General features: G+C 36.5%; 1 protein-coding gene across 3 annotated transcripts in view; it reads left to right on the forward strand.

Annotated features, from left to right (window-relative positions):
- The window catches only part of Nbea (neurobeachin), a 485,089-nt gene that overhangs the window by 101,837 nt on the left and 357,684 nt on the right, over positions 1-25,568 (forward strand). For all 3 annotated transcript variants that reach the window (XM_040754403.1, XM_040754404.1, XM_040754405.1), the window contains exons 12-18: positions 2,337-2,489; positions 3,481-3,649; positions 11,085-11,164; positions 11,969-12,031; positions 12,124-12,221; positions 13,520-13,612; positions 18,659-18,767. In XM_040754403.1, the coding sequence (XP_040610337.1) occupies positions 2,337-2,489; positions 3,481-3,649; positions 11,085-11,164; positions 11,969-12,031; positions 12,124-12,221; positions 13,520-13,612; positions 18,659-18,767 (765 nt within the window). The remainder of the gene's footprint in view (positions 1-2,336; positions 2,490-3,480; positions 3,650-11,084; positions 11,165-11,968; positions 12,032-12,123; positions 12,222-13,519; positions 13,613-18,658; positions 18,768-25,568) is intronic.

Below are 25,568 nucleotides of genomic sequence, written 5' to 3' on the forward strand. Positions count from 1 at the left end.
TCTACATGCTAGGTGCTAGGATTTGAACCTGAGTTTCTGGATGAACAATCAGTAAGCCTTCTCCCAAGGCCCTTTCTTTCTTTCCTTTTGAGGTAACTCCCTAGCCAGGCTGTCCTAGACGCTGTTATCATCCCTTGGGTTTCAGTCAAGATTACGTGTATGCATAGCACTGGCTTTATATACTTCATAAGTATGTGTTCATCGGTATATTGGCTATGTCATGTCTAGAAAACACTGTTTTACAGCTGTCTTCCTTGATCTCTTGTAAGAAGGATTGGAATGACATGGTGATGGGGGTGGCAAGAATTAAAATACATAGAAAAATGTATGAAGTTGTCAAATAAAACAAATAAATGAAAATATTCCAATGCCATGTGGTTCAAATCCCATAGTTTACATTTCTATGATTTTGATGTTCACATTGTGATGCTTCTGCCTAAGATTTATTCCTATTGTCCAGTTAAAAATTTGTGTGTGTGTGTTTTCCTAAATGCCTCACACATGGGAGGGGACACTCTACCCCTGAGCTGCACATCTCTATTGCTGCCTATTTTAATTTTAATTTTATTTTTCATTTATTGGTTTTTTGAGACAGGGTTTTTCTGTATTGTTTTGAAGACTGTCCTAGTACTCACTCTGTAGACCAGGTTGGCCCTGAACTCACACCTGCCGCTGCCTCCTTAGTGCTGGGATTAAAGGTGTGAACCACCAACACCCAGCAATCTTTCTTAAAGATTATTTTACTTGTAAAAATGAAAAAAAATTACAAAAGAGAAAAATGTAAAGCAATTAATTGAAGTAAACATTTTAAGAACAGTTGAGTTTCTTTTATCTTTTCTAATCTCCCAACTTTTCTGTTCTTGCTTTTTGAATTTAATATGAATATAGTTAAACATTTACAGAGGAATTACAGAAGGGCCTGGAAGATAAAAGATCAATAACATAGTGTGCTCTCTTTCACAAGGAAAGAAAGGTACACGAATTACTTAGAGGATCTGAGACATAATGAATAAGTGCCATTCACATGCAAACGTGAATGCTATTGCAGAGAAGGTACATGTGGTAGAACTTTGAGTAGCCAACTAAACTCAAGTTTGAAACTTTTTAATAAAGGTCACGTGTTATTCTAAAACTACTTTTCACTAGCATTATACGACAAGCATTTGTGTAGAGGTCCCAGGTGATGATTTTTGTGAGTGCCTTTCAAGGTATTCAGCGACTATCTGTAAACTGTCAATTACTGTCAATTGAATATGGTCGCAATGCTTGTTGGTATTGACTGGCTTTTGGTGTTTGAGTTTAGATTATCAGTTTTTCTGAAGAGCAATGTGTTTTCCATGTTACCACATTTTTGTTTGAAATTATATTATAGGGTAGCATTGGCCAAAAACACTCTTAACTCAAGAATCAAATGAATAAAAATGTTTAGTAAAATATTACAGGTGAATTAGTATATTTTTTAGCCTGGTATATCCAATTATTGTAATATTTAATTAGTTTCAAGTAAGAACACTTTAAATCATTATTTTCCTTATATGCTACCAAGATCTATGTTACACCTTCATAGGGCATCTCACTTCGGACAGGCTTCATTTTAAATGTTCATCAGTTACATAATATAGTGTCTACTTAATGAAACCATCTTGAACAGCTGGCATGGGTTTCAGAATGTCTGTTCTTTAGCTGTGTTTAATGATAAGTCATATATTGGTATTAGCAGTTGAATATTTGTAATGGGAATGTTTTGCATGAAACGTTATGTAAAGAAGGTTGGAGTGTTATCAAAAGAGTTGTTTTATTTGTAATGAAGATAAGGCAGAGGTCTTGATTAATCTGAGGATCATTAAGTCAAATGAGAAAATTGTTTCTAGAAAAGTCAGGTCTGATTTTATGGTGGCCAGTTCAGGCCAGGAGTTTGTTCAGAGGCAAGCAAGCTGCATTTGCCAGTGTTGACGATGCCTGGAGGAATAGAGCATCGGGTTCTACTGTGCTTGTTGTGAAATGATTTTGAATGAAAGCACCTTTTTCTGGTTTTATTATACTTATTTTATGCTAATTTCTGTAGATCTTTTGTCATTTTTGAGATTCTTATTCATAATTTGCTTCTTTATATTGAAGTTACTCATCTGTAACTATCCTAGACAGAGCTTTAGATAACAAACTGTTATCTAAACAAGGAATATCGTAAAAATTCTTATTACTACATTTTTGCTAACAGAGACAATATACAGTTTTGTGCTTTTAATTTAAACTTTTGAACTATTTGGATTAGTACTATAAATATATAATTTAAAATCATGAACATTTCTAGATAGAACTTCTGTTTGTGCCTTTAGTCATCAAGAGTTCACATAACCAGAGCTGTCTTGGAGCAGTTTTTGTCATTTGCAAAATACCTGGATGGCTTATCCCATGGAGCACCATTACTGAAGCAGCTTTGTGACCACATTTTATTCAACCCGGCCATCTGGATACACACTCCTGCAAAGGTCTGTATTTCAGGTTCATTCATTTAATTTTAGTTTAATGTGAGAAAGGAAAGCGAATGATACAGTTTGTAGTTATGGAATCTAATGTATCCTGCTGAAAACAACAATTCTTGCTTATTTACTAGTCAGTATAAAGCAAAGATAAAAATTTAATATTTAAATATAATAAATGAAACTATAGTTAGACATTAAACTTTGTGTAGAACTAAGTTTTTTGTTATTAGGTATGATTATTACCTTGTCAACATATTGGACTGTGTGCACTATTGAAAGTCTAGGGAAAGAGAACAGACCATTTTGACCCTTTAGACTGGGAAGTTACTTTTATTTTGAACTCAGATGTTTTATCATGACATATTTTAAGTAAGCATATATATAAGCCACAGTATTTTTCTAGAAATTTATACATAAGATCCTTATATCATACAATTGAGTTTATTCCTAACTTATCCTACCTTAAATCTGTGCTAGAGATATACTGATTTGGGATTGTCTTTTGTAGTTTTTATATGTTTTACACAACTGACTGAGTAATGTCTAACCCTGGTTGTCATAGAGGAGTCATGCAACCTTTGGCACGTGCTGTGGCTGTCTGTGCTCTCTCTGATACACTGCAGCTGTTCTTCTGGGGAGGGGTGTGCTCAATGAACTACTGACAGATCCATTCCTTAGAAGCTGTCCTCGACTCCAGCAACAGCTACATCATTTTATTTCTCATAAGATCAGCCCCACTTAAGTTAAAGGCTCATTTATAACTGAGAGGGGCTATTCTTCTTAGGTAGAGAACCTTTTATCCTAATTGGATATCTTTATTGAAATCAGTTTTGCTGGGTGTTTGATTATTCTTTTTAAAATATAAATTGCTATTAACAAAAGTTATTTAAAATATATAATAAATTGTAATATTTTGTCCTTTTCCAGTTTGTATTTGAATTAAAATAGAATTTATATTTAATAAACACTTACTTTAATTACTTTAACTATATATTAGGTTCAACTTTCCCTATATACCTACTTGTCTGCTGAGTTCATTGGAACTGCTACCATCTATACCACCATCCGAAGAGTTGGGACAGTATTGCAGTTAATGCACACATTAAAATACTACTACTGGGTCATTAACCCTGCTGACAGCAGTGGCATTACACCTAAAGGATTAGGTAAGCACCCTGCCACTGCATTTCTATTTTCATGTGTTTGTCTAGATCCTGGGTACTAATACAGTGAACACATGTCATGACCACAGTTACCCTTTAGCTCTCTTATGTCTTAGGAGGTAGAATATTACTGAAAGTTGTGTATCGTTTAAAAATAAAAAGAGGTCTAAGGTCGGTGAGAAAGCTCAGTGTTTACAGGCGTTTTCCTCAAACCCTGATAATCTGAGTTAGACTGTCAAGCTCCACATGACGGAAAGAAGGTAAGAACTGATTGCTTCCAGCTGTCCACTGACCTCCAGGCCTGGCATGAGTGCATCCTCCATACACAGATTAATTCTAGTAAGAATGTTATGATGTTAAAATACTTTGAAATACACACATTTTTTAAATGCATGTGATCTTAACCATGGAGCTTTTTATGGAGAGGTCTGGAAGATAAAGTCATAATGTTAAAAATGGGATTGGTTTCTTCTAGTGCTTTGAACTTTAGGGTAGTTAGACTGCTTTTAAGTTTCCTTTCAGTTATGCTGTTTGACCTGAGTGTAGTAGAAACTGCTTTTGTTTTGCATGTTTGCTTTTGTTTTTTTACAAATATAGCCATGTTTTCCAATTATAGAAAAGTACAGTTTTAGAGTACAAAATAATCCCAAAGAGAAACATTTGCAATCCACTTCACAGGAAGAAGCACTGTTGAAAGTGCAGCTCTTGTCCCTGTCAGTAAGCTGCTGATGAAAATGGTTAAGCTTCTCTATAGAGTCAACTTCTTTTTTTTTTTTTTTTTTTTGGTTTTTACGAGACAGGGTTTCTCTGTATTGTTTTGGAGGCTATCGGTCCAGCCTGGCCTCGAACTCACAGAGATCCACCTGCCTCTGCCTCCCGAGTGCTGGGATTAAAGGTGTGCGCCACCACTGCCTGACCCATTTTCCATTTTTAATCATGCTTTCTGTCATATGTCTAAATTTTATTCCACAAAAAAATGTGGTGACCTATTCCCATTTATGTGACTGTTTGTCTCTGATTTTTTTGGAATTAACAAGAAAGGGCTAATAGGAAATATTTTTTAATTTTTTTCCAGAAATGTCCTACCAGTGTATAGTTTCACCAGTGTGTGATAGGGATTTTCTCAGCATGTTCACAGTAAGGCTAGTATAGTTACACCAATCTCTTTAAAAGGGAAAATAGCATTAGAATTTAGGTAGTCATACTTTTTATTTTATGATGACAGTCAATAATTGTCATTGATAGTTATTTCTGGCCTGTCTTGTTGAAGTTTATCTTGTGACTTTTGAACTGATTATGCCCAGAGTCGGTCTCCATTGTGTATTCTTTGTTTGTATCTTTAACAATGTGTAATATAATTAGAGATACATAAACATGTTCAGATATATATGTAGCATTGTAGGTGTTGTTTATACTACCCATATTTTGTCCAGTAAAAAATTGAAAGCCTCATATCATTAACTGCTCTGAAGTTTGAATCACAGCTGTCTGATTTACAGCATGCAAGAGTTTGGAGGCCTCATTCTGGAATACTTTAAATTGTAGTATCCTCCACCGTGAACAATCCGTATTATTATTCAACTTAACCTCTACTTTACAACATCACTTTACAAAACGTAAAAACTTACTAAGAGTTATATAAAAAACTGAAGTATACTCATATATTTAGCATATTTATGTATCTTTTTTACTCTACTATATTAAACCAGTCTGCCTCTCACCAGATAGCCTGCTATTTGGAATGCTGACTCAAAAAAATTGATCATTTTCATTATCTCTTTGTGAAACACTCAAATATATACATTATTCTTTGTATCAGTTGAAAATAAATGATAGAAGCTGGGTGGTGGTAGCACACACATTTAATCGCAGCCCTAGGGAGGCAGAGCTAGGCGGATCTCTGTGAATTCAAGGCTAGCCTGGTCTACAAGAGCGAGTTTCAAGGCAGGCTCCAAAGCTACACAGAGAAACCCTGTCTCAAAAAAAAAAAAAAAAAACATAAAGCAACAAAACAAAGTAAATGATAGAAAACATGTTTTCTCACCACACCCCAAATGCTTCCCTGTATGTTTCCTCAAGATAAAGCTATACTATCAGGTCAAAGTGGGGCACCCCTGAAAATCAGAGTATTAACATTAATACAGTGCTGCATTTAATCCAAAGGCACCATTCAGGTTTTATTAATTATTTCGTTGGCATCGCTTCTAAGAAACATAATACTTGTCTGAATAATCTTAACACTTGTTGCAGGTAGTTGCATTTCCTTAGCATCGTCACTCTCTTGCTCTTTGTGTACACTGGGTCTTTGAGCATCCTCTGATCTTTCATGTCCTTTACATTTCTGAAAAGGACAGACAGATTTTGGAGACGCCTCAGTTTCGTTTTGTATGTATTTTTACTTGGTGACTCGTGTTTTTCGTTTTTGATAGAAATAGCAGAAACTCTGTGTCTGTCTCAGACTCTTCTGTCAAGGAGATACATGATGATCAGCTGCCTTGTGTCTAGTGGTGTTAACTGGGAATACCCGTCTAGGGCATTGTCTCCTTGTTTAGACTGCGCATATCCCTTTTGCAGCAAAACTACATCTACTTATTTCAAGATAAATCATTGTGGAACTTCTCTTACTCTGTCAACATCAACAGTGATACTTTTCTAACATTATAGTTTGCATACTGCTATAAAAAAGAATGTGTTTTTCTTTTGTGTTTGTTTTTCAGGGTTTTTTAAAATAAATTTTATTAAATTAGAAACAAGCTTATTTTATATATCAATCCCAGTTCCCTCTCCCTCTCATCCTCCAATGCCTCCCACGGACTCCCCAGCCCATTCCCCCATCCACTCCCCAGGGAGGGTGAGGCCTGCCATGAGGGATCATCAAAATCTGTCAGGTCATTGGTGGCAGGGCCTAGCCCCACCCTTGTGTATCTAGGATGACAGAGTATCCTTCCATGGGGAATCGGCTCCTGACTCCATTTATGCACTAGGGATACATCCTGGTTCCACTGCCAGAGTCCCAATAGACTGCCCAGTGCTCCTAGCTGACACCCACATTCAGGGGGTCTGGTCCTATGTTGGTTCCGCAGCTGTCAGACTGGGGTCCATGAGTTCCCACTTGCTCAGGTCAGCTGTTTCTGTGGGTTTTTCCACTGTGGTCTTGACCCCTTTGTTCATCACTCCTCTCTCTGTAACTGGATTCCAGGAGTTGGGCTCAGTGTTTAGCTGTGGGTGTCTGCTTCTGCTTCCATCAGCTACTGGATGAAGACTCTAGGGGAAGGGCATTTAAGGCAGCCTCTCCACTGTTGCTTATGTTCTTAGTTGTGGTCATCCTTGTAGATATCTGGACATTTCCATAGTGCCAGATTTCTCTTTAAACCTATAATTGCCCCCTTTATTGATGTGTCTCTTTTATTGCCCTCCTCTATTATCTCCTATCTCAATCTTCCTGATCCCTCACGTTCCTCTTCTCCCCTCCTCTTTCTCCTATCTCCCTCTTCTCTCCTCCATGCTCCCGATTTGTTCAGGGACTTATGTCCCTTTCCCCTTCGCTGGGGGACTGTGCATGCCGATTAAGATCCTCTTTGTTTCCTAGCTTCTCTGAAAGTGTGGATTGTAGGCTGGCACTCCTTTGCTCTATGTCTAAAATCCATATATGAGTGAGTATATACTATGTTTGCCTTTTTGTGACTGGGTTACCTCACTCAGAATGGTTTCTTCTAGTTCCATCTGTTTGCCTGTGAATTTCAAGATTCTATTGTTCTTTTCTGCTAAGTAGTACTCCATTGTGTAAATGTACCACATTTTCTTTATCCATTCTTTGGTTAAGGGGCATCTATATTGCTTCCAGGTTCTGGCTATTACTAATAATGTTGCTATGTCCTTGTTGTATGAATGTGCATCTTTTGGGTATATGCCTAAGAGTGGAATTGCTGGATCTTGAGGTAGACTGGTTCCTATTTTCTGGAGAAACCGCCACACTGATTTCCACAGTGGCTGTATGAGTTTGTACTCCCACCAGCAGTGGAGGAGTGTTCCCCTCTCTCCAGCATAAACTGCCATAACCATTCTAACAGGAGCAAAATGGTATCTCAGAGTTGTTTTGATTTGCATTTCGGTGATGGCTAAGGATGTTGAGCAATTTCTTAAGTGTCTTTCAGCCATTTTAGGTTACTCTATTGAGAATTTTCTGTTTAGTTCTGTACCCCACTTTTTAATTGAATTATTTGGTGTTTTGGTGCCTAGCTTCTTGAGTGCTTTGTAAATTTTGGAGATCAGCCCTCTGTCAAATGTGGATTTGGTGAAGATATTTTCCCATTCTGTGGGCTGTGTTTTTGTCTTGTTGACTGTGCCCTTTGCCTTACAGAAGCTTCTTAGTTTCAGGAGGTCCCATTTATTAATTGTCAGTTTCAGTGTCTGTGCTACTGGTGTTAATGTTCCGGAAGTGATCTCCTGTACCAATTCATTCAAGGGTAACTCCCACTTTCTCTTCTAAGAGGTTCAGTGTGGCTGAATTTATGTTGAGGTCTTTGATCCATTTGGACTTAAGTTTTGTGCATGGTGATAGACATGGATCTGTCTGCTTTCTTCTCCATGCCAGCATCCAGTTATGCCAGCACCTTTTGGTGAAGATGCTTTCTTTTTTCCATTGTATAGTTTTAGCATATTTGTCAAAGATCAGGTGTTCATAGGTGTGTGGGTTTATGTCACAGTCTTCAGTTTGATTCCATTGGTCTACCTGTGTATTTTTGTGCCAATACCAATCTGTTTTCATTGCTATAGCTGTAGTAGGTTAAAGTCAGGGATGGTGATGCCTCCAGAAGTTCCTGTATTACACAGGGTTGCTTTGACTATCCTGGTTTTTTTTCCATATAAAGTTGAGTATTGTCCTTTCAAGTTCTTTGAAGAATTGTGCTGGGATTTTGATGAGGATTGCATAGAATCTGTAGATTTTTTTGTTTGATTGTCATTTTTACTATGTTGATCCTACCTATCAGTAGCCCTACTATATACGGATGATAAATGGGCTGAGAAAAAAATCAGAGAAATATCACCCTTTACAGTAGACACAAACAACATAAAATATCTTGGGGTAACTCTAACCAAACAGGTGAAAGACCTGTATGACAAGAACTGTGAGTCACCAAAGAAATATATAAAACAAGATCCCAGAAAATGAAAAGATCCCCCATTCTCAGGCTTTTTGTTGTTTTTTTTTTTTTTAATATCAGAATTCCCCTTTATTCAGCATATTATATTAGCAGCTGGTAGCTTTCTCAGAAAGAGCCCTGTACCTTAGTATCCTGTTGCCATAAGATCTGTTCTATACAGTGAGTTCTGTTGTTTTATTTCATGAACACACTTGAGCATGCTGCACAGGAATGAGCGTGGCATAGTACAGTGCAACATGGGAACATGTTGATGTACCAGCTCCCAGGTGCTATCCTTGTATATTTTGATGCTTATATTCTTCCAGATCTGTCCAGCAGGAAGCTTTACAGGAAATGTGCCTTTCTGCAGAGATCCATAGTGTTGTAGCATTTCCTTATGGCACAACACAAAATATTCTTGATTCTTATTGTATCTTTCTTGTCCTAACAATGGTTTTCCAAAGAACTCTTGCTTGCTTAATGGATATGAAGTTTTAGATACTAAGATATGAATGTTAGTTGTGCCAGCTGTGTTTTATATATATCCTCTGTTGGTACTCCTTGTGGACATGTCTAGGATACACAACTACATGTGTGGACAGCTGTGGATACACAGCATTCTCTTTAAAGTCATGTGGCCCAGCCCAGCTTTAAGGCTTTTGGTATTTTCAACATTTCCTCCATAGTGGGAACTGGCTCCCATTAGATTTATTATTATATTTGAATATTTTCTTGTTTTACTTTTTAAACCAGTGTTTTCACGTTCGTACCATTACCTTACTTTTAACAATGGTGTAAAGCCAGTGGTTCTTAACCTGTGGGTCACAACCCCTTTGGGGATTCAGTTATAAGGTATCCTGCATATCAGATATTTACATTAAGATTCAGAACAGTAGCAAAATCAGTTATGAAGTAGCAACAAAATAATTTTATGGTTTGGGTCACCACAACCAGAGGAACTATATTAAAGGGTCGCAGCTTTAGGAAGGTTGAGAGCCACTGGTGTAAAGTTAGGATTTGTTCTGCAATTAATTTTAAATTTGTCCAGTAAATCTTAGTTTTATTTTATTTTTCTTTTCTTCTCCTAAAAAATGGATTCATGTCATACACACAACATGAACATGAGTGTTTCTCTGTAGCATGCTGTTCCCGTTATAAAGAGTGTGACAGTTGTATTTATAGCTAACGATTACTGCATGTTTACAATTTGAGTTATTGAAGCACTGCCTCATTGCTTCACATATGCTCCACACACATTTTGTCCTAACATGCCCTCTTTTACAGAGATACTGTCATTTCATCCTCACAATGAAATAAAAACTTACCAGAGACATTTGTGTATTCTTTGTATATATTACAAATCACATTGTGGCAGACTGTTTTTGAAAGTAATGTCAGGTATCTATAAGAAGCCATTGGTTGATAAGAGTCTGCAAAAATATGGCTAACACCTGGAAAATGTGGAACAGATTTGTTTCTAATAATAGATGAATGCACTGGGTGACAGTTTGCTTGCAATTGCAGTTATCTGTATGAAATGTTTGTGAGTGGATAATAATATGTTATAAAGGATACTCAAGGGAATTATGCTTTGAAAATGTATAAAGAAGTGACATTAATTCTGGTTGCTTTATGAAACACTTGATGTTTAAACAATTTTTATGAGTCTCAGTATGCTTAAAAGTGTATTTTATTATATGTCCTACAGTGCATAGATCTTTTCAAATTCTTATTTTTACTGGCAATTAGACATTCACAATTGAATCCTTTAAACATAGAAATGATGGAACTGGTAAGTGTATTTTAACTCCCCATGCTTGATTTCATGCTGGGACTTAGTATTTGTTGGTGCTCACTACAGGTGCATTGCATATGGGAGAAAAGTGTGCAGAAATTACCACCGTGAGGAAGCAGAGCGGGACACTTTTCTATATGCTGCATGGGATTAAAGGAAGAGTCTATAAGTGGCGAGAAGCTTACAGGCCAGAGAAATGTTAGGGAATTTGTTAATAACAAATGAGAGAATAACATCTGTGTTAGTATTTGGATTTGCTGTTTGCCTTGGCAGTGATATATTGGAAGCTTAAAGCAGCTCTTTCTCCTGAATCTAACATCCAGGAGACATTGTGGAATTGTCAAATACCTGAAGATTAATTTTATTCTTATAATATTTTTGAAAATATAAAACATCAGCAGCAACATTTATGATTTAAAAACATTTAATAAATAATTCTATAGAATTTAAATATAATTGCATTAAGCTTATTTAATGGCATGGCTTATTTTCTTTCTAGATGGTCCCCGGCCATCACAAAAAGAGATCATATCACTTCGGGCTTTTATGCTGCTTTTTCTGAAACAGCTTATATTAAAGGTAAAAATAACTTTATTTTACAATTGCAATGATTTGGTGAAAAAGAACTGTTGTCGAAGTTTAAACATTGTCATTAAATTATTAAGAACACCTTTTAATGTTGCTCTACAAACTGTAATAGTACCATTTTTACACCTAAATTTGGTTAAATACATATTAAGATGTTCCATGTTAAGAGATAGTTGATGTCCTAAAGAGGTGTGATATTTGATAAAAGGCACATGTGAAAAAGAGTTGAGCAGAAAACATTATTCTAGCAAATGGCTTATTTTCCCTTTTAGCTAAGATTGCAGAGTCTTGGAGGGTTTTCAGGAGTAAATGGTTTAAAGGCAATTCACAGGCAAAATTGTATGACATTGTATGACAGTACATAAAGGTGATCAACAGGTCTCGAGTTTCCATTGCTTTATGGAAGCAATAGATAACAAGATCACAGTAACACGAAATAATCACAGTCTACTAAATTCTTTTGTTGAGATGATATCTTTATTAGTACTTGGCGGCCTTGAACATACAGAGATCCACCTGCTTCTGCTTCCTGAGATCTGATTCTAAACCCTTGTGCTAGCACTCCTGACCTTAAGTTTTAATAGTTTCAATCAATCAAATTATTAAACACAGTTATAATTTTTAAATAGTTACTTTTTAAACATGAAATAAAATAGTATTTAAATTATGAAATCTGGGGAATTTTAATGAACATATTGCTCTTAAGTTTCTGTTTATTTTTATGTCATTCATTTTATGCCTTTCGTTAAAGTCTTATTTCAGATTTTAATTAACTGATAAAATATTTTTAATTAGGATCGAGGCGTGAAAGAAGATGAACTTCAGAGTATATTAAATTATTTACTTACAATGCATGAGGTAGAGCATATTTTGTATCTTTCATTTTAATTATTTTATTCAAAGATTTTCAGTAAAATTTTAACTAAATACTGTTATTTCTTATTATACAGGATGAAAATATTCATGATGTATTACAGTTATTAGTGGCTTTAATGTCAGAACACCCAGCCTCAATGATACCAGCATTTGATCAAAGAAATGGAATAAGGTATGATCATAGTTGTAGTATATATGCACTCTATCATCCTGTGAATGTAAGAATTGAGAAAAGAGAAAAGCTGCCAGTTCTCATATTCTTCTGGGGAGGGGCATAGTGAATTGTACAGAATAGTCTCGTGTATGAAGCTGCGTGATTGTGTTTGCTACATTGCAGACCTTGCATAGTTGAAAACATTGAATTAAGTAAAAATTAATTTTTGCAAGCGCACAATAAAGAACACAGTGCATTTCAGAAAAAGAAGATGCAAGGGAATTAGGGAGGGGGGAGAAAGGGAGAGAGATAGAGATGAAAGAGAGAGAGGGAGAGGGAGGAAGGGAGAGAGAGAGAGAGCATATTCAGTAATCTATATCTTGGTCATATGTGTGTGTTTAAGGATTTATAGTCAGTTACACGAATGAGAAGAGAAAGACTAATGTAGGAAGAACATCAGGTGTTGTCTTAAGGCAGGGATGGTAGTTTAGTAGTGTGAGTTACAGATTTGAAAGATATTGTAGAATCAAAGACCAAAACTAAAATAAATTTGAAAAGTGACTCTAGTTGTGGTGATTATGAATTAATTATCAATAAGAGTAGCACAGTTTTTTTATTAGAATTCTCATGAAGTTAAACCTATAGTTTACCTCCTAGATATTTCCTTTAAAATTTTTTTTGTAGTCTCAGTAGAATGAACAAATTTTAAAAAGAATACATTTCACTTCATTCTAGGTATTTTATTTTCCATGTGGTGCTAGGTCTCAAATCCACAGTATTATACACGGGAGACAAAGCTTACCACTGGGCTTTATCTCCAGACCCAATTTTGCTCTTAGTTAAGTTGGACATAAGAAGCCCTGGTGATAATGAACCACTTAACTATTCACTAGTAATGTGACATATATATCTGAAAGCTCTGAAACAAGTGTTTCTGGTGAATACTGTAAACCTGAAGAGGTATGTTGGGATTATTAGTATTTATATCACATGTCAGCATTTACCAATGGATTTGTATGTGATTTTTCTCCTAATATATTTTCCCATTGCTGAGACCCTGTTCTTTTCTAATGTTAATAGTAATCTCTATAAATTTTCTTAATGGAGAAATGACAAGGTAGGTGTCTGCCTATAGTTCACTTAGCAATTGAAGAAAAGGATAAAGTCAACATGTTCAGGTGTTAAAATCCTAAGAAAGGTGGAGGGAGTTGAGATATTTTGTTCACTATGCTGGATAGCAAACTTATACTGTATTTGTAAAGTAATATTTCCTTTGTAATATTAATTAGGTGCTTAAACAATCATTTGTTTTTTAGGGTGATCTACAAATTATTGGCTTCTAAAAGTGAAAGTATCTGGGTACAAGCCCTGAAAGTTCTAGGATATTTTTTGAAGCATTTAGGTCACAAGTAAGTTGATGCTTTCATAATAAATTACAGAAATAAGTATTGAAATTTTTTATGAGTTTTCAGCAAATGAGATTTTATTTTAATAGACAGTATACTATGGAAAATGTAAAAATAATAAATGTGTCTTTATAAAGTAATTTTTATTAATAATAGATTATAGAACAAGATTATAAATTAAGATAATTTCCTCATTCTAGTGTAAATAAATTATGAATTTTAAGATTTTAATGAAAACAATTTTAAACAATTTAAAAAAGAATATAATGAAATACACTTGTTAAAATGAAGTATCTGTCTATATGACTTCAGTGAAAAGTCTGCATCCAGGAATGCTGTGGCCATTGAGTTTTTCAGGAGATGTACGAGGCTTGCCCACTGATGTGGTAGCTTATTTAAATTGTTTTGATTCTTTTCTGACAATGAACCCCATTGATGCTTTATGATGGTACATCCTACAATAAGACATTCCCCCAAAGTCTTTTTCTGTAAGCTGCAACTGTTGACCATCTTTTCCATGGGTATGCAAATGGTTGGTACTGCCTTAAGTTTTGCTGTCTGATTTCCCAAATCTCAGTGTTACCAATTTTATTGAGTGCCTAAGTTTAAATAGAAAATGACCCTGGCTATGTGTTGCTCTAAAACATAACTGAAGACTAGAAACAAAAAGGATGCTCTCACAAACTTTGTGAGCACACAGGGAATTGTTTCTGTGAATAATTCTTGGGAAAATTGATGCAGAGTTCAGCCAATTTAGAATGAGTGGAAAATACTAATTGCTGCTGGCAAGCACTGGGTAAATTTAATACAAAGAAATAAGAGGAAAACGAGCATTTAAGTTACTAAAAAGACTAGGATTTTCCCTTTTCATGAGCTAAAAATGCAGAAATAACAAATCTGGAGTGACTTGGGAAAGGCTGAGGAAACAGGAGCATGGAGTAAGTCAGGACGTCAATGCGTAAGCATTTAATGGTGAGAGAATTCAAGTGACAGCAAACAGTTGACTGTTGTGACTGGTAGTTGTGAAAACGCTGTCTAAAATGGGAGCATTATTTACTATGTTAAACTAGAAAGGTAAGTATTTTTACAAAATTATAAAGCTTTCAAAATATTGAGTATCTAGGTGGATGAAACCAAGAAGAATCCATACAGTGGAACCCTTAATAGTGAAATGTAGGGGCTGGAGAAATATCTCCGTGCTTAAGAGTGGGCACTGCTTTTCCAGAGGACTTGAGTTACATTCCCAGCATGCCTGTCAGATGGATCACAACCACCTGTGACTCCAGTTTCAGGGCTCTGACACCACTGGTCTCTTTAAACACCTGCTCCCATGTGCATATCCCATCTCCCCCCCCCCCCCCCGCCACGCACCCAGAGACACATAAACATAATATAATTTAAAATCAAATAAATAAATTTTAACAAAAAGTGAAATACAACTTAAAATGTGTCATATATAAAAATAGACATCACTTGTAAAAGGAAGTGGAAAACACTGTAAAATGGCCATTGTAGGAAAAAAGTTATAGCTAATTGCAGAAGTCAAACTTGGTTCCATCTGTATGCATAATACTCAAATAACTGAGACAGAGATCAAAAGAATGAGCATGGAAGGCCACAAAAATGCAAATCAAAAGTGGTAAGAATCATCTTAATATTTGACCTACTTATTAGTATGCAAGCCAAGAAGCAGTAACTGTGGAAAGATAAAGTATATTTTATAATGTTGAGGGTTAGAACATTACTAAAATAGAATTTAGAACCACTTGTAATTTGTGGCCTTAAGATAGACTGACTACACCTGTCTTTGTCTTCAAAAGTCAAAATTAAAAGTATCTAAATAAGATGAGCATGATACACTTTCACAATACATGAAAACTTTGTGAAAATTTCTAGTGTTGTAGTAGACATCAGTGAAATGTTCTAAGGTTTTGAAACAAACTGACATTTTCTTATAGATATGAAATAAGTTGAAGCGAGAATAAAAGCACAAATCAGATAATTTTTCCATCTGAATATTTAGAAGTTGGGCCTGGAGTGATGGCTCAGCAGTCAGGATATGGGCTGCTGTCTGAGGACCCAGGTTCTTTTGTGGTCTCCCCAGGGCTCACAACCATACATACGTAACTGCAGTTCCTGAGGGGCCAGGGCTCTCGGGCCTCCATGGGCACTACATGCCCACGGTGCGGAAACATACATGAAGGCAGAACACCTATACACATAAAATAATTCCTAAAGGAACATGCAGAACTGTCATTTTACAAAATGAAAATACAGGAAAAGAATGGTGATGCAAGAAAATTTAGAACAAAACAAACACGAATGATACAGTAAGAGAGATGTAGTAATCAATGATTCAGAAAATAAGAAAGAATATGAAGGTCAATTTTAAATTACAATGATAAATTGTAATTTAAATCCCAAGAAAAAGTGAAAATGTGAATGTGGAAGCCATATTTAGTAGAGCTATGAAAAGAGTTTCTAGGAGTTTTTCCAATAACTAATGCTCACTGACAACACCATTTTACTACTTATGCTTGGTGTCCTGCAGAGCTCTACTAAACCTAGCAGAGTGATTTACAGGGCCGTTAGTCATGGTCCAATATGTGCCATATATATTGGACTATAAAACAAACTGCAGAGCCATCAAGGAAGTCTTGGATCAAATAAAACACATCTCAGACGAAACAAGAATTAAATAAGATTAAATTAATCAGCAACAGAAATGGACATTGGGGAACTTGCAAGATACTTGAAGAGTCAATCTTATAAACATCCTCTGGTCAAAAAAGATATCATAAAATTTAATATAATTGAACCATGAGTAAATAAACCCAGAACATAAGACAGTTATTGATTTTTATGGATTTCTATAAGGGAAAGTCTCCAGCCATGTTCTAAATTTTCTATTTCTTAAGAAGCATGAAAATAACTTAGCCTTCAGTGTGGTACTCTGTACATAGATGTCTATTCCAGAGAAGGGAAACATGTTTGCATTGTCATTGCTCTTGAGTGTTCCCAACCATTATTTATGGCTAAATAACGGGAAGAGCCCAACGTCTATCAACGATGTGAGTTCTCACAATGGAAATTTCTTAACAAACGTCATAAACTATGGCATGCTTTGATCTAATGGGGACCCTAAACATGGTTCTCAGAAAAAAACATGAAAAAGCTTCACATTTTAGGATTCTCTTTTGTGGAATGCCTACATTTGCAGATTTGTTGCTGCTTTGGACTCACAGTGGGAATGAATGGGGGTTGAGTATGAATGGGTTCAAGGAAACTCTCAGGATGATGAGAAGACTGTATACCTGCATTGTGGGGGTAGTCAGAAGACACTATAAGTTTCAAACACTAGTTCACTATATGCTTGAAAAATGTTTGAACTTTATAATGTGTGTATTATGACAGTAGACTTATTAGCAATATTTGAAAAGCAAGTTTTAAAACCCTTAGAAATTGTAGTTAATATCACTTTTTATTTGGGAAAAACTTTCAAAATATACAAAAAAAAAAAAAACACACCACAGAGCCAAGTTAATAAATCTGGTGGTTGATACCATATAAAAAAGAGAAGATTCAAAATGAAGAACAATGTATTGTGCATATAATAAGAAAAAGAAAATAATTGAGAAGATGAATATAAAAGGAAAAGTCATTGTAGAGGATACCAAGAAAGAAAGTTCATCTAATACTCATTAAGGTGACAGACTTGAAAACTTTTGACTTTAGTAAGTGTTGGCAAAAATGTGCATCATTGGTAATTTTGCAGTTACTGGGAAATTACATATCAATATACTTATATTTGAGAACAATTTAATATCTTTTTCCTTTGTTTTTTGACACAGGATTTCTTTGTATAGGCCTGACTGGCTGTCCTTGAACTTGCTTTGTAGACCAGGCTGGTCTCAAACTCACAAAGATTGGCTTGCTCCTGCCTCCTGAGTGCTGGGTTAAAGGCATGTGCCACCACTGCCAGACAATTTAACAATTTTTTTAAAAGACACATACTTATCCTGTATGACTGAGTAATTGTCTTTTTAACATAGGTTACTTTTTAGCTGTACAGATATCCATGCAGCATTGCTACTAATAATGAGATACTAGAGGCAACATGATAAACCATAAACAGGATAAAGTGAGTTAAAATTAATTCATACACGGACATTAAATTCGGTCACCTAATGTTATTTAGGAGTGAAATTTAATGACTTAAAATTATCTTTGAAATCTTAGTATAATCATTAAAGTTATGAAAAGGACCAGTATATAGAATTACTTGTTTAGACACTGAAAATCTCAGAAGCAAAATTATAAATTTAGGAATTTATGTCCCTCTAATAAAAGTATAAATGCATATATGAAAATCAGAGACAAAAGTTATATCATCAGTTACTCTTCAACATGAAGAAAAGGAATCAGGGGCAGGCAGACCATTCTGTGACTACTCAACTATTATACAATTTCTTCTTTTTCTAAAAGTCTTCAGTCGGGAAGATGATTCATTCAGTAACCCCAGTGCTGGAGGAGGGGGACACAGGCAGGCACAGTCTTCTAAAGATTGTATGATCTTCCCAAACAGGGACACACTCATACCAAAACCGGGATTGAGATAGAGGCAGTAAGCAGAGCAGTGCTGTTTTAATCTGTGAGCAACTGCACACAGAAGCGCTGATGAGATGGAGGACTGTTTTCTCTGTTACTCGAGTGTCAAGTGTACACGCTCACCTTTACCATCCTTTACATTGTTTTCATGTTAAGACTGTATTAGAGTCTTATGGAATTATTGGAATTATGCGTTCTGTCCATTGGGGTTCAATTATTAAACACCTTTTAGAGAATGGAAATAATAATAGTCAATCATCATGTATGTTTATATAACTTGAATATATCTCATATTTTAATTTTATGGAGTATTTCCTCGAGGACTGTTTAAATAAACTTGTAGGATGTTAGCAAATGTTGCTGCTCTTTATAGATGAAGGTTGACAAAATAATTAATTGTATGATTCTGCATTTGTTTGTGTTTACCTCCATTCTCTCCAGGCGAAAAGTTGAAATTATGCACACCCATAGTCTCTTCACTCTTCTTGGAGAAAGACTGATGCTGCATACAAACACTGTAACTGTTACCACATACAACACACTTTATGAGGTAAAGTAACAAAAAGAAAACTGTGACAAGGATTCTTAGTGTATATGCTGGATACCTCTGTGTGTGAGGTTAAATTAGTTAACATCTCAGTCGCTACAGATGAGGATGAATACTGTGCTAGTTAGTTTTTGCCAGCTTGATACAAACCTAAACATATCTGAAAGGGAATCTTAATGGAGAGAGTGCATCAGGTTGACCTGTGGGAAGACTCTTGACTAGTGTTTGATGTGGAAGGGTCTAACCCACTGTGGGCAGTGCTATCCCTCAGCAGGTGGTCCTGGGTTATTTAAAAAGAAGCAGGCTGAGCATGCCTCAGGTAGCAAGCCAGTAAACAGGGTTTTTCCATGGCCTTTGCTTCAGTTACTGTCTTGAGTCCCTGCCCTTGCTTCCCTGGGAGATGAAATGTGAAATGAAAGTTGTAAGGTGAAACAAACCCTTTCTTCCCCAAGTTGCTTGTGGCCATGATTTTTTGTCACAGTAGAATCCCTGACTAAGACAAATGCATAGTTTTCAATTTCCTTCCTTTAGAAACTTCCAGGTGTCCTCTGTTGTTCAGAGGGCTTTTCTGTGAGTCGAGGTTTGCTGATGCACTTCATAGTCTTCCCACATGGCCAGTATTCCCATGTGTTGTGGATGTTAGCTCTACTTCACATCCAGTGCTCTTCTTCATTTCTATTGTGCAGCAATTACCCCCCTCAAGATAGAGTTGACATTGAGACGAAAGTAAGAACCATTTGTAAAAGTGATGTCCAGAATTGTGTTAAAATCTCATCATTTCCATATAGAAACCCTCTCTCAACCCTTCTTACAAGGTATCTTAGTCACTGTTCTATTGCTGTGAAGAGACTTCATGACCAAGGCAACTCTTAAAAAGTATTTAATTGGGGTGGCTCACTTACAGTTTCAGAGCTTCAGTTCATTATCACGGCGATTGGTGCTAGCTATCTTCATCAGAAGGAAACAGGGAATAGACTGTGACATACACTAGGAGGTATCTTAAGCTTAGGTGAACTCAAAGCCCACTCCCACAGTGATACAATTCCTTCAGCAAGGCCACCACCTACTCCAACAAACCACACTTCCTAATAGTGCCACTCCCTTTGGGGGTCATTTTCTGTCAAGCCGCCATATTCCACTCCCTGTCCCGTGTGTCATGAGCCCCCCGCCTTCCCGCAAGACTTATGGCCGTATCATAATGCAAAAATGCCCTCAGTCTAACTTCAACAGTCCCAGTAGTATATAACAGTCTCAAACTTGTTTCTTTGGGACCACCAACCAGTTCCCAAGTCATGGCATAAGAGACTTTTTACTAGATTTGAATGATCAGCCTTAGCTTACCTCCTATTTTAATCTGTTTGTCTTTAACTACATTTTGTCTCAAGGTTTTTAACCTTCTTTCTTCCAGTCATTTTTACTCCTGTCTAGCTAGCTGGCTGGCCCTGGGCGTCTCCCTTTTTTCTCCCACATTCTCTCCTGTCATTCTTCTCTCTCTAGATCCCTCCTCCTATCTATTCTCTCTGCCTGTCAGCCCTTCCTGTCCTTTTTTACCTAGCTCTTGGCATTGAGCATCTTGTTAGACCAATCAGGTGAAACAGCAAACCTCTTTTCTTTCAAACCACCACAGTCACCATGGCCAAGGAAATGCTTATGAAAGAAAGCTTCTAATTGAGGGCTGTCTCACAGTTTCAGAGGGTTACTCCATTATCATCTTGGCAGGAAGTATGGCTTTAATCATGCTGGTTCTGGAACAGTATCTGAGAACTTTGCAGATAGAGAGAGAGTGACTCTGTGACTGGTGGATTTTGAAGCCTCAGTTCGCACCCCAAGTGACACATCTTCTCTGACAAGGACACACCTACTCCATCAAGGCCACACCTCTTAATCTTTTCAAACAGCTCCCCAGCTGGTGGACTAAACATGCAAATATATTAGCCATGGAAGCCATTCTCATTGAAACTGCCACAAAAAGTACCCAGCACATACCCTGCCCTCCAAACACCAGTGAAATGCCATCTTAATTCTGCTTTCTTCATTTTGTCTTCAGTGGTCCTTTCTTGCTTATGTAAAGTGTTGGCAAGCACATGCAAGTGAAGGGTATTTTTTACTTCTTAAGTCTTGGAAATAATCAAAAGCAAACTAATATGTAGCATTCAAAATTCATATGAGATGCAAATTTCACGGTCCGTGTATATAGTTTTATTGGCTTGATGCTGATTAGTTTTGACACTCCCTGCAGCAGTGTTTGCCAGCCTCTCTGGATTTTGCCTGGTGCATTAAGAATCCTGGTGGTGCAGTAATTCAACAGTAATTCACCTGACACTTGACTTACCAAATTTTACTTTTTTAAATGATAGAGTGTGCTTGTCATTTCTGAGTAGAAAAACATTATTTCTAAACTCAACAATTTTAAGAGACAGTGGATTGTGGATTCTTTGTTGTAGGTAAGACAGCAAGGCCTTGTGTCCCTTACATGGAATCTATAATTATGCAAAAATATTCAACATTATTAAACTCAGAAAAGCAGCTTTTGGAAAATTTAAAAGACAGTATATCATCCTTATAGATATTTTTGTAGATTTCAAAATAATATAGGACAAATTCCAACTCCCTTTTTCATATAAACTATGGTCCCTATTTGGTTCCATTCTAGGTTTTGCACAGTTCTCAAGTGAGATAGTTTAATTGTATTCATTTTCCATAAATACAGTTGTCTGGGAATCTAAATGTGTGTAAGTATAGTCATGAATAACTGTGCAGCACAGTGTCACTAGCAAAAGTAAGTATCATAGGAATATCCCCCATATCATCCTATTGTTTGCTGACCTCTGCACTACTTCACCAGAAGAATGTAGCTCCTTTTTGCTGTTTTTATTAAACACCATGTTTTCCTCATCATGATATATGAAGAGAGCTAACATGCATTTATTGTAAATATAAAAAATAAAATGTACCCCTGTGCCTCCATTACTACTAGGAAGTATATTCTCATTCAAATATACAGCTACATAGAGTATCATTTATACATAGCTTTTACCCCTTTTCCATGTTTAATAGTTTCTTTTTATTACAGTATATTGACTTATAGGAGGTAAAAGTAGTCATTTCTCATAATGAGATGATAGTGAGAAAATATATTTAGGCTTTGTGAGTTATATGACTCTCAGAAGGAGTCATGGGTAACATGACTCATATGGGCTATATTCCAGAAAGACTGCATTACAGGACAGTTTGACTGCATATGGTCCCAAGCCTTGGGTTTCTTCATCTGCAGCATTCCCTTTTCCTATTTTATGGCATCTTTTCTCATCTGCTCCAATGTACAAATGTAGGAGTGGGTGGCAGTCAAACATCTTGGTCTTTCTGTTTTATTGCTTCTGACTTTAACATGCTCACTTTTGTTAGTCATTCCTCAAATTGCTTGATTGGTAGATTCTATCAGCTACCCATGCTGTTATTAATTATTCAACTTTCCCTTTTTAAGTAATACATACAGAACTAAAATACAATAGAGTGGATTGCACTGTACATTGTGGTGAAGTGGTTTCCTTCTGTTCTCATTTGTGGTTTGAGACAGTGTCTGATACTGTATTTCTTCATAATAGTAACTCCCTTTGGGTACTTCTTAGGAAAGTACCTCTTTTAAATGATAATCATGATAGATAGAAATAATTTCATATGGCTCAGGTTTCCTATTGGCTAGCTCTCTCTTATTTATTAACTTATTTCTATTAATCTGTCTATCACCACATGGTCTTGGCTTACCGATGATTCCCGAGCAGTTACATGGCGGTTCTCTGACTCCACTTCCTACCTTTCTCTATCCCAGTTTTGATTTCCCACCTGTCTAAATCCTGCCTGAACCATAGGCAAGACAGTTTATAATTAATATAAGCTCCTGTGTGTTTATTTAGGACCAAATGGCTGCGGGACCAGATGGGACAGAAACTTGCATCCGCAAATGGCACCTATCATGGGGTGTGAACCACAACCCTGAGATTAAGTCTCATGCTCTACTGACTGAGCTATCCAGGCCTATATGGTTAGCTAGTGGCAAGCTCCATTCTCTGAGTTTCAGATAGGCTTTATTTGTACAAGCAAGATATCACCACAGAAGGACTAATGAACTCATTTCACAAGGCAGAATTAATGTAAATATACCAATAGTTAGGAAGACAGTATCTGTTCAGCCATGCTGATCCTACTCATCACTATGAGTTTCTTCACTTAGGCTTTACTTAGTGCTACCAACAGAACATGGTTGAAATGTGAAATTGTGTTTGAATGAATTGCTGTTTTTGGGTCATCACAATTTGAAGTGTATCATTTGGGGCTGCTGTCATCTATGTGAAAACAGCTGAACTCAGCCAGGTGGTGGTGGTGCACACCTTTAATCCCAGCACTCGGGAGACAAAGGCGGGTGGATCTCTGTGGGTTCCAGGACAGCCTGATCTGCCAAATGAATTCCAGGACAGCCAGAGCTGTTATAAAACTTACCTTGAAAAACAAAAACAAAAACAAACAAGCAAAAAGCTAAGCTCATGATGGAATTAACTGACAAAAATCAATTATATGTTATTTAAGTCTATTCAGAAAATCCAGTTAGGCTAAAAACTATTTCATTTAAAACTCTTACATTTGAGATGATATGCACATGAAATAATGAATATTAAACTATAAAATCAAGCTTTTTCAGTAAGTATTTTTTCATTAAGCGGATTTTTTGAGTTTTCATACACAAATGTGTATAATTAATTACAGTTACACTCCCACATTTTCTTCTCTCGCCCTCCCTTGTCAATGCCTACTTTTCCTTACCTGACCTTTTCCAAGATTCATGACTTTTGGTTTTATTTTGTGACCCATTTCGCTTAATGAGGGCTGTCTGTGTGACCTCAAGATTAGGATTTTCCATTGGAGCCTAATGGGGTCACAGTGCTGGGTACATAATTGAAGCAGTGACCTCCCATTCAGCAGATGTCTTAGTTAATTTTCTGTTTCTGTGATACGACACCATGATCCAGGCAAGAAGAAAAGGTTTAGTGGGTGCTCATAGTTTGAGAGGGTGAGTCCAGGGCCATTACGGTGGGGAGCAATGGCGGAACCAGGAAGTCAGCCATAGTTCTGGAGCAGTAGCTGAGGGCTTACATAGTTACCCACAAGTAGTAGGAAGAGAGCCAACTGGGATAGCATCAGCTTTTGAAACCTCAAAGCTTGCTTTCAGTGACACATCTCCTTCAACACGACCACACCTCCTAATTCTTCCCAAACAGTTCCACCAACTTATAGTAATTTGACCAGGAATTCAAATATGTAAGCCCTTGTTGGCCATTCTTACTCCAATTACCACAGTAGGAAGTTGTCTGATGCGACCATTCCCTGGGTACTTACCTCATGCTTGCCTGGCTGTTGATGGGGCATCCTTATGCAGAATGAGTGTAATCATCCATAGTAGTTGGAAGCTCTTGATTGCAATGGATACTGGATAGAAGATGGCATTTCTCAGCCCTTTCCCCCATCTTCTGATTCCAGCATTCTCTGAGCTTCCTCCTCCACAGTGCTTCATAGCCTTGCAGAAGAGGGCGTGGATGTCATTAGGGTTAAGCACTTGCCCGTCATTTATTCAGTACCTTGCATATCAGAAGGTTCTGTATTTTACCACCTTTCACTGGAAAGAGGGCTTCTCTGATTAAGGCTGAGAGTGTTAATTGCCAATGGATATAAACATAATTTACAGGACAGTTGGGTGCTATGTCAATTTAGTTAATAAACAGAATTAAATTACCCCCTAGGACCCATGAACTCCCTTGACTTGTACTTTTGAGCAAGCTATGGATTTTCTCTTATGGAATAGGCCTCAGATCTCATCAGTGTGGTTAAATTGTCTTCTAAACAATCCTGCCACTGTTGTACAAGTGTGTCTAGGTTTTAGCAAAATGTTCTAGTCAACATTATATAAATTAAATGACAGTGAAAATATCTTCTGCTAAAAGCAGAAGCAAAGGAACAAAAGACAATGACAAAGATACACTGTCTCCAGTGAGCACTGGGAGTCAGTATTTCACAAAGGAAGCTGCCATAGGAAGCACTTCAGACTAACACAAAGAATATGAAATAATTACAAAATAATATAAAATTTAATGCTTAACACTGTACTCTGATCTATATCTATAAATACCACAATAACAGATTTGCCTGTATGCTTAGAATTCAGTCTTTCCTATCCTCTCCAACACAACTATCACCTGTCACATATGGCTTCACTGTTTACGTGTTGAATGCATACAGAATTAATGGGGTCTCTTCCATCTTACTTTGTTTTAGTGTAGGGTAGGGACTTCTGTTTACCCTCATATAAGTCAGTAGAACCTTCAGGGACCACTTTGAGTCTTAAACTGCCATTAAAAGGTTTATACCCATATTCATCTCTCCCTATTTGATACACATTTTTTCCTTCCCTCTTTTATTTAGAATCTCACATAGGTTCTTAATGACAGTTTCCCATGTTTTATTGCTTAATAGAGGCATGCATTTCTGCCTGTCTCCAGAACATTAATTAAGTAAATTGATGCTAGAAATGTAGCTCTACTTAACAACTGTTTTCCATCTCCAAACATTAAGCAACATGTGGGCATATAACTGGTTCTTAACAAATACATGGTGAAATCAGTTCCTAAATATATTTGTATAATTTATATAAACCTTTCATATTTGAATATGCTATAGTCATGAAAGTGCTTTTACACAGGGACCCTGTAATCTTTGTAGCAAGTTTATAGATAAGCACTACCAATATTGTCCTCA

The sequence above is a fragment of the Mesocricetus auratus genome, unplaced genomic scaffold, assembly GCF_017639785.1.
Source record: "Mesocricetus auratus isolate SY011 unplaced genomic scaffold, BCM_Maur_2.0 Super-Scaffold_100011, whole genome shotgun sequence".
Classification (NCBI taxonomy): Eukaryota; Metazoa; Chordata; class Mammalia; order Rodentia; family Cricetidae; genus Mesocricetus; species Mesocricetus auratus.